Source organism: Mirounga angustirostris, unplaced genomic scaffold (genome assembly GCF_029215605.1).
Source record: "Mirounga angustirostris isolate CCGP_5_RB_7025 unplaced genomic scaffold, mMirAng1.0.hap1 SCAF_8, whole genome shotgun sequence".
NCBI classification, from domain to species: Eukaryota; Metazoa; Chordata; class Mammalia; order Carnivora; family Phocidae; genus Mirounga; species Mirounga angustirostris.
The window spans coordinates 518580-529259 of record NW_026991716.1 but is presented as its reverse complement, the minus strand read 5'-3'; the positions used below and the strand labels follow the sequence as shown (position 1 = coordinate 529259).

Here is a 10680-nt window from a genome sequence, read left to right as displayed (position 1 = left end):
TATAAGGGGTACCTGCACCCCAATGTTCATAGCAGCAATGTCCGCAATAGCCAAACTGTGGAAGGAGCCGAGATGTCCTTCAACAGATGAGTGGATAAAGATGTGGCTCATATATACAATGGAATATTACTCAGCCATCAGAAAGGATGAATACCCACCATTTGCATCGACATGGATAGAACTGGAGGGGATTATTCTAAGTGAAATAAGTCAAGCAAAGAAAGACAATTATCATATGGTCTCAGTCATATGTGGAATATAAAAAATAGTGCAGAGGACTATAGGAGAAGGAAAGGAAAACTGAATGGGAAGAAATCAGAGAGGGAGAAAAACCATGAGAGACTCTGGACTCTGGGAAACAAACTGGGGGTTACAGAAGGGAGGGTGTGGGGAGGAAGGGGTAGCCAGGTGATAGGTATTAAGGGTGGCATGTGTTGTGATGAGCACTGGGTGTTAAACGCAACTAATGAATCATTGAACACTACATCAGAAACTAATTATGTACTTTATGTTGGCTAATTGAACATAATAAAAAATTAAACATTAAGTAAAAATAAAAAATAAAAATAAAGTTAAAAAATTAATGATGCACTGTATGTTGGCTAACTGAACTTAATAAAAAAATCTTTATTTCTCATTTATATTCTTAGTGCTCTGTAGAATGACTGAAATATAAGGGGCATTGTAAATGAGTTATCAAATAGTTAGGGAATTATATCAGTAACTATGAGATGGATAAAACTGCATTATTTTTAGAAGTGTATCAGGACATCTATAGTAATGGAAAGAAGAAAATCATGAAGAACAAGAAGGAAATAAAACTGATTGAACCAGAGATACTATGGGTGAGCTGAGGAACGGGGCCCCTGGACGTTCTGAAATGTGCTTGACAAGTCACACTATACTTTTTGCAATCTAAAAGACAGACTCCAAAACAACAGATTAATTGTTTATATGAAGAGCTCTTCCCCCTGGATAGTCAAAAGTGCTTGGAGACCCAGGTCCTCAGAGACCCTTAAAAGATACCAAATCTAAGAGTGCCTTCCTCATGAGGGATCTACAAGGTAAAGACAGGGGAACATAAGCAAGTCATCAAATACCATCTGTGTTTAGCACGGGCTATTTCTCCAAATAGAAATACATTAATCAGATAATAACTCCTGGAAACCAGTAAAGTGGGATGAACCAAGGACTCCCCACCTGCAAAATATCAGTGTCTGAGCTTGCATTTTACTATATGATATTGAATATGGTTATATTTTTACACAGAATCTGGATTTACACATCTAGTGAACTGTAACTCTGCTGTTTACATTTATATGTTAAATGTGATTTCACTTTCACTGTTATTAGTAATGAGATTTACATTGTATAATAATGATTTATTTGTAGTCTTAGGTGAACGTAGAATGTGAGATTGAGTTATGTATTTTTCTGTGCTTGTATTTAGATATGTAATGCGTTAGTGTGTGAATTGGTGGAGTTTATGTGTGTGGTTTGGGTATTTGCATATGTGCTATGGTGTAAGGGGATGCATTTGAGGGGCTGTAAAAAGCAGCAATAAGCAACCAAGAAAGACTCTTCATCTCTTTCCTGAACATCTTTTAAAACTAAGGAGACCTTCACTCCTTCAGATAACTGTTTATCTGCCTCTGGGAGCTGGAAAGAGATGATCTTTCAAATTTCCATCCTCCCCCTTGCAAACCATAAAATTTGTCTAAAGGCAAAATGATAAAGGAAAAAAAAGGAAAGGGATCAAGTGGGTCTGGAAACTGAAAGCTGGAAAAAATGTTTAAAAGAGGTGAAAATTAGGTCAAGAGGATACACGCTGAGAGGAAAGGAACGAGAAGCCACTGAATGAAGAAAAGAAAAAGGCAGATACAGAAGGACCCAACAGGGAAAAAAACACAAGGGAAAATCCCCTTGACTTGGAACGGGTGTTTCCTGCCCTGAACGTAGAAGGAATTCTGACTTTGAGAAGAAAAATGCCTGTCAGCAAGGCCCTGTAGACAAGGAGGGAAGACGAGGCTGGAATGACTCATGTCTCAGTCCAGGGGAAACTGAAGACAGAACTGAGTGTGTCCCATGAAAGGCAGGCACCTGAGGAGATCAGGGGAAGAAGAAAGGCTCTCAGATTTCAGTCCTCACCTGGCTCCAAAGAGAGCAGGGCTGACAGGGACCAAGTCTGTGCTGCCCCAAAGGCAGGGAGACCCTGAAAGAAAGGGCATTCCAATGTCTTCTTGACCAAATGCAGCAAGGGATCCCCTCTGCCCATGTCACAATTCCATGATTGCCATTTCTCTGTTCTTTAGGAATGAGATGAGCACAAACACCTCCATGGTGGCTGACTTCATCCTTGTTGGCTTCTCCCACCTGGTCAACCTCCAGGGCTTGCTCTTCTCTGTCTTCTTCGCCATCTACCTGCTCACCGTGGCAGGCAACCTCCTCATAGTGGTGCTGGTCTCCACAGATGCTGCTCTCCAGACCCCCATGTACTTCTTCCTTCGAATGCTCTCAGCACTGGAGATCGGCTACACATCTGTTACTGTGCCCCTGTTGCTTCACCACCTGCTCACAGGCCGGTGCCACATCCCTCACTCTGGCTGTGCTCTCCAGATGTTCTTCTTCCTTTTCTTTGGTGCCACAGAGTGTTGTCTCCTGGCAGCCATGGCCTATGACCGCTATGCAGCCATCTGCAAACCTCTTCATTACCCACTTTTGCTGAGCCACCGGGTGTGTCTACAGCTAGCAGGAATGTCGTGGGCCTGTGGAGCGATGGTGGGCCTGGGCCACACCGCCTTCATCTTCTCCTTGCCCTTTTGTGGCCCCAATGCCATTCCACACTTCTTCTGTGAGATCCAGCCTATCCTGCAGCTGGTGTGTGGAGACACCTCACTCAACGAGCTTCAGATTATCCTGGCTGCTGCCCTCATCATCCTTTGCCCCTTCGGCCTCATCCTGGGCTCCTACGGGCATATCCTGGCTACAATCTTCCGGATGTCATCTGCTGCTGGCCGCAGCAAGGCCTTCTCCACCTGCTCCTCCCACCTGGTTGTGGTCTCCCTCTTCTATGGCACTGCCATCTTCATCTATATCCGCCCTAAAGCCAGCTATGATCCAGCCACGGACCCTCTGCTGTCCCTCTTCTATGCTGTGGTCACCCCCATCCTTAATCCCATCATCTATAGTCTGCGGAACACCGATGTCAAGGCTGCCCTAAGGAGAACCCTCCAGAAAATGAGGCCTGCAAACACTTGACAAGGGGGTGATGATGGTGACTGTCCCTCCCACTCAGCCCCCCATCACCAAGGATCAAAGGGAAGAAGGCATGGTCCTCACCTGAGGGGGGCCAGCCTGTGAAGAAGACAGAGTTACCTTGGAAAATGGAGCCAAACCACTCATTAGACCCCCATGACACACACACACACACACAACTCTGCCTTCTGTTGTAGGAACAGGAAACCCAAGATGGATTTCCTGTACAAGCCGAGCAAGTTGACAACTAAAGGACACATTACAAAATGTCATCTCCACCAGACCATCAAGGTAATGAAACTTTCAGGCACAGTACTAGTTCTTTTTTTTTTTTTAAGGTTTTATTTATTTAGTTAGTTAGTTAGTTAGTTACTTAGTTAGTTAGTTAGTTAGTTAGTTTTTTGAGAAAGAGAGAGACAGAGAGCACAAGCAGGGTGAGGAGCAGAGGGAGAGGGATAAGCAGACTCCATGCTGAGTGCAGAGCTCACCATAGGCCTGGATCCCATGACCCTGAGAGCATGACCTGAGCCAAAATCAAGAGTCAGATGCTTAACCAACTGAGCCACCCAGGCCCCCAAGGTACTGATTCTTTTTTTTTTTTTAAGATTTTATTTATTTATTCATGAGAGACAGAGAGAGAGAGAGACAGAGAGAGAGAGAGAGAGAGAGAGAAGCAGGCTCCCAAGGAGCAGGGAGCCCGATGTGGGACTCGATCCCAGGACCCTGGGATCATGACCTGAGCCGAAGGCAGACGCTTAACCATCTGAGCCACCCAGGTGCCCCAAGGTATTGATTCTTAAAGGGACTTGACATTTCTGTGTCCTAGGTCAGGCATTCGTTTTCCTTTTGTGGCACTGCTGCTCAGTACATTAGCACACACAATCACACCTAACTAAATCCATCGACAGGCAGAAAGCAACGTCCTTAGGAAGTGAAGAGAGATGAGGAAAGTTTCAATGAAGGTAAATTCTTGTGGGAATCAGAATGAGCCAGTGGTTAGGAAAGAAGATTTTAATGTCAGACCTTCAGTCAAGTCTTGATTCTTCCAACTGATACATTATGTGACTGCAAGAGAGAGATATCATCTCCCTGAGCCTCAATTTCTCTACTCATAAAGTTGAGACAATAATAAACTTTATTTCTTTGGAGTTTTGCAAGTATTTATAGACTCATAAATTACCACGTTTACTATCCGGCTAGATAAATGTTTTTATGACAGAGTCAAACAGCTGGGCACAGAGGATGATATCCACCCCACTCTGGGTGCATTTGTTGGAGGAGAGAAAGATATTCTTAGAATGGCACTGGCACTGGGAGCCAAAGGACCCAAAGGAAGATGGAGGAAGAGACTCCCCACACTGCAGCTATCGACACTAACCCCACAGCCAAGCACAGACAAACCAAAGACCAGCAGGACTTACTAGAGAGCAAGTATAAGGGCAAAGTGCAGGAGCATCCGTGCACGCAAGAAAAAGACAGTAGATGAGCTGAGTTAATCAAAAAAGGAGTCTCAGAGGGACAAGGATTCATTAATAATTTTGCCCAGAGGCTTCCTGTGTGGCTGTGGAGATAATGCTGATTCTCAGGACACTGTCAGAGAACAATGCAAATATTCACAGCACTGAGGCAAGGAGACAATAAACCCTTACTCCTTCCCCTCTACCATACAGAGGAGCAGGGTGGTCCTCTCCAGAGGCATGTGAACAGTCTGGCTCCTTCATTTTCTTTCTTTCTTTTTTTTTTTAAATTCAGTTAGCCAACATATATTATATCATTAGTTTCAGATGTAGTGTTCAATGATTTCATCACTTGAGAATAACACTAATAGTCAGTGCTCATCACATCACATGCCTTCCTTACTGCCCATCACCAGTTACCCCATCCCCAAACCCACGTCCCTTTCCACGACCCTGTTTGTTTCCCAGAGTCAAGAGGCTCTCATGGTTTGTCTCCCTCTCTGATTTATTCCCATTCAGTTTTCCCTCCATTCCCCTATGACCTTCTGCCCCATTTCTTATATTCCACATATGAGTGAAAACACATGATAGTTGTTTTTCTCTGACTGACTTATTTCATGTAGCATAATACCATCCAGTTCCATCCATGTCAATATAAATGGTAGGTATTCATCTATTCTGATGGCTGAATAATATCCATTGTATATACATAACATATCTTCTTTATCCATTCATCTGTTGAAGGACATCTCAGCTCCTACAGGTTGGACATTGTGGACATTGGATATTGTGGACATTGCTGCTATGAATATTGGGGTGCAGGTGCCCCTTCTTTTCACTACATATGAATCTTTGGGGTAAATACCTACTAGTGCAATTGCTGGGTCCTAGGGTGGCTCTAATTTCAACTTCTTGAGGAACCTCCATACTGTTTTCCAGAGTGGACATACCAGCTTGCATTCCCACCAACAGTGTAAGAGGGTTACACTTTCTCAACATCCTTACCAACATTTGTTGTTTCTTGCCTTGTTAATCTTTGCCATTCTAACTGGTGTGAGGTGGTATCTCATTGTGGTTTTGATTTGTATTTCCCTGATGCCAAATGACGTTGAGCATTTTTTTCATGTCTCTGTTAGCCATTTCTATGTTTTCTTTGGAGAAATGTCTGTTCATGTCTTCTGCCCGTTTATTGATTGCATTATTTGTTTTTTGGGATACCAGCCCTTTATCTGTAATATCATTTGCAAAAATTTCCCATTCCGTGGGTTGCCTCTTATTTTGTTGAATGTTTCCTTTGCTGTGCAGAAGGTTTTTATCTTGATGAAGTCTCAAAAGTTCATTTTTGCTTTTGTTTTCCTTGCCTTTAGATACCTATCTTTCAAAAACTTGCTGTGGTGGAGATCAAAGAGGGTGCTCCCTGTGTTCTCCTCTAGGATTTTGATGGATTCCTGTCTCGCATTGAGGTCTTTCATCCATTTTGAGTTTATTTTTGTGTGTGGTGTAAGAAAATGGTCCCGTTTCATTCTTCTGCATGTGTCTTTCCAATTTTCCCAGCATCATTTGTTGAAGAGACTGTCTTTTTTCCATTGGATATTCTTCCCTGATTTGTTGAAGATTAGTTGACCATAGAGTTGAGGGTCCATTTCTGGGTTTTCTATCCTGTTCCATTGAACCATGTGCCTGTTTTTGTGCCAATACCATGCTGTCTTGATGATCACAGCTTTGTAATATAGCTTGAAGTTAGACAACGTGACGCCCCCAGCTTTGGTTTTCTTTTTCAACATTCCCCCTGGGTATTTGGGGTCTTTTCTGATTACATACAAATTTTAGGATTGTTTGTCTCAGCTCCTTGAAAAATGTCAATGGTATTTTAATAGGGATGGCATTGAAAGTGTGGATTGCTCTGGGCGGGATAGACATTTTAACAATGTATATTCTTCTAATCCATGAGCATGGAATATTTTCCCATCCTTCTCCATTTCTTTCGTAAGTGTTCTGTAGTTTTTAGAGTATAGATCCTTAACTTTGTGTCTTCCTTCTCCATTTCTTTCATAAGTGTTCTGTAGTTTTTAGAGTATAGATCCTTAACCTCTTTGGTTAGGTTTATTCCTAGGTATCTTAAGGTTTTTGGTGCTATTGTAAATTGAACTGATTCCTTAATTTCTCTTTCTTCAGTTACATTGTTAGTATAAGAAATGCAACTGATTTCTGTGCATTGATTTTTTATCCTGTCATGTTGATGAGTTGCTGTATGAGTTCTGGTAATTTGGGGGTGGAGTCTTTGTGGATTTCCACATAAAATATTATATCATCTGTGAAGAGAGAGAGTTTGACTTGTTTTTGCCGATTTGAATGGCTTTTATTTCTTTTTGTTTTCTAATTGCTGAGGTTCGGACTTCTAGTACTATGTTGAACAAAAGTAGTTAAGAGTGCGCATCCCTGTCATGTTCCTGACCTTAAGGGAAAAGCTCTCATTTTTTCCCCATTGAGAATGATATTCACTGTGGGCTTTTCATAAATGGCTTTTATGATATTGAGGTATGTTCCCTCTATCCTTACACTTTGAAGACTTTTAATCAGGAAAGGATGCTGTATTTTGTCAAATGCTTTTCTGCAGCAATTGAGAGAATCATATGGTTCTTGTCTTTTCTTTTATTAATGTGATCTATCACGTTGATTGATTTTCGAAAATTGAACCACCCTTGCATCCCAGAAATAAATCCCACCTGATCATGGTGAATAATCCTTTTAATGTAATGTTGGATCCTATTGACTAGGATCTTGTTGAGTATTTTGGCATCCATGTTCATCAGGGATATTGGTCTATAATTCTTCTTTTTGGTGAGGTCTTTCTCTGGTTTTTGGATCAAGGTAATGCTTCACAGAATGAGTTTGGAAGTTTTCTTTCCATTCTATTTTTGAAACAGCCTCAGTAGAATAAGTATTATTTCTTCTTTAAATGTTGGTAGAATTTCCCTGGGAAGTCATCTGGACCTGGACTCTTGTTTGTTTGGAGATTTTTGATTACTGCTTCAATTTCCTTGCTGGTTGGGTCTGTTCAGATTTTCTACTCCTGTTTCAGTCTTGGTAGTTTATAAGTTTCCAGGAATGCCTCCATTTCTTCCAGATTGCCTAATTTGTTGACATATAGTTTCTCATAATATGTTCTTAAAATTGTCTGTATTACTTTGGTGTTGGTTGTGATCTCTTCTTTCATTCAAGATTTTATTTATTTGGGTCCTTTCTCTTTTCTTCTGGATAAGTCTGGCCAGAGGTTTATCGGTCTTATTAATTCTTTCAAAGAACTAGCTTCTAGCTTTGATGATCTGTCCTATTGTTCTGGTTCCTCTCATTGATTTCTGCTCTAATCTTTATTATTTCTCTTCTCCTCTAGGTTTAAGCTTTACTTGTTTTTCTTTCTCCAGCTCCTTTAGGTGTAAGGTTAGCTTGTCTATTTGATATTTTTCTAATTTTTTTGAGAGAGGCTTGTATTGCAATGTACTTCCCTTTTAGGACCACATTTGCTGTATCCCATAGGTTTTAAAGTGATGTGCTTTCATTCTCATTTGTTCCCATGAATTTTTTAGATTCTTCTTTAATTTCCTGGTTGACCCATTCATTCTTTACTAGGATGCTCTTTAACCTCCAAGTGTTTGAGTTCCTTCTAAATTTCCTCTTGTGATTGAGTTCAAGTTTCAAAGCATTGTGGTCTGGAAGGATGCAGGGAATAATCCCAATCTCTTGCTATCAGTTGAGACCTGATTTGTGACCCAGTATGCAGTCTATTCTGGAGAAGGTTCCTTGTGCACTTGAGAAGAATGAGTATTCTGTTGTTTTAGGGTGGAATGTTCTGTATATATCTACAAAGTCCATCTGGTCTAGTATGTCATTCAAAGCCCTTGTTTCTTTTTGATCTTCTGCTTAAATGATCTGTCCATTGCTGTGAGTGGAGTTTTGAAGTCTCCAACTATTAATGTATCATTATCAATGCATTTCTAAACTTTGGTTATTAATTCATTGATATAATTGGCTGCTTCCATGTAGGGGGCATAAGTATTTATAATTGTTAGACCTTCTTGTTGGATAGACCCTTTAAGAATGATATAGTGTCCCTCTTCATCTCTTAATTAAACCAAACCAATAATACAAGCATTGCTACTCCAGCTTTCTCTTGAGGTCCATTAGCGGGGTAAAGTGTTGTCCACCCCCTCAGTTTCAGTCTGGAGGTGTCTTTAGGCCTAAAATGAATCTCTTGTAGGCAGCATATGGATGGGTCCTGCTTTTTTATCCAATCTGAAACCCTGTGTCTTTTCATGGGAGCATTCAGCCCATTTACATTCAGAGTAACTATTGAAAGATATGAATTTAGTGCCACTGTATTGCCTATAAAGTCCCTGTTTCTGTAGCTTGTCTCTCTTTCTTTCTGATCTATGTTATTCTTGGGCTCTTTCTTTGCTTAAAGGATCCCCCTTGCAGAGCTGGCTTGGTGGGCTTGGTGGGCACATGTTCTTTCAGTCTCTGTCTGTCCTGGAAGTTCTTTATCCCGCTTCCATTCTGAATGACAGCCTTGCTGGATAAAGAATTCTTGGCTGCATGTTCTTCTCATTTAGTACCATCAGTATGTCTTGCCAGAACTTTCTGGCTTGCCAGGTCTCTGTGGATAGGTCTGATGTTAGTCTGATGTTCCTCCATCTGTAGGTCAGGAGCTTCTTGTCTCAAGCTGCTCTCAGGATTCTCTCTTTCCCTCTAAAATTTGCAAGCCTCAGTATAATATGTCAGGGTGTTGATCTTTTTTTTTTTTTTTTTTTTTTTTGAGAGGGGTCCTCTCTGCCTCTTGGACATGAATGTGTGTTTCCTTCCCCAGATTAGGGAAGTTTTCAGCTATGATTTGCTTAACTATACCTCTGGCCTGCTCTCTTTCTCCACCCTCAGGCACCCCAATAATTCTTACTGGTAGATTTCATGGCATCTTTATTTTCTCAAAGCCTTTCTTCATAGGCTGTTAGTAATTTTTCTCTCTTTTCTTCAACTTCCCCCCTTTCCCTTAGCCTGTCTTCTAGATCACTTACTCTCTCTTCTGTCTCATTCACCCTAGCTGTTAGAGCATTCAACTTAGACTGCATCTCAGTTATAGCATTTTTACATTCGACCTGATTAGATCTCATTTCTGTACTAAGAGATTCTCTAGTGTCCTTTAGGCTTTTTACAATCCAAGCTAATAAATTTATAATTGTTATCCTGAATTCCATCTCTGACATCTTACTTATATCCATATCAAATAGATCTCTGGCAGAGATTACTACCTCTGCTTCTTTTTTTTTTTTCTGCTTCTTTCTTTTGTTGTGAATTCCTCCTTCTAGTCATTTTGCCCAGAGATGAATTGGTGAGTGAGTGAGCAGAATCAAAAATAACCACGACCCAAGCAAAATACACATCAGACAAATCCAAAACAGTTAGAAACCAAAACATAAAAGCAAAGCAAAACGAAACAGAAAAAGAAAAAAGGGGGTGGGAGAGAATATAATTTCATAAGGTGGACAAAGCAGGGTGATCCACTTGTTCCTGAGTGGATATTGGTTTGTGTGTTAGAAGTCATTAAATCCCAAAATTGCAAAAAAAAGCAAAACTTACATGTAAACAAAAATAAAATTGAATAGAATGAAAAAAGGCCAAAAATGAAGCATATATCTATAAAACGTAGATGTAAGAAATAAAAGTTAAAAGCAACATAAAAACAAAGAGTTGATAAAATAAGTAACTAGTTGAAATGGGAAAATAGAAAAAAAGAAATAGAAAATTTTAGACTGAAAGATAAATGAATCATGAGGAAAAAAACCTTCAAGTTCTATATACTATTTTCCCCTAGCACTGGAGTTTTACAGTCTTGTGGGATCTGTAAACTAGTGCACCTGTTCTTCCCATTGGTCTTCTGGGGGAGGGGCCTGCTGTGCTGTTTCTCAGGTGTCTT

The 10680-nt window shown here is 40.7% G+C and overlaps 1 protein-coding gene across 1 annotated transcript; it reads left to right on the top strand.

Moving 5' to 3' along the window:
- Positions 1–2319: 2319 nt before the first annotated feature.
- Positions 2320–3258, top strand: LOC123836854 (olfactory receptor 10C1). Its single transcript, XM_045865936.2, has one exon. It carries the CDS (start codon positions 2320–2322, stop codon positions 3256–3258), a length of 939 nt encoding a protein of 312 aa, XP_045721892.2.
- The last annotated feature ends 7422 nt before the right edge of the window (positions 3259–10680 follow it).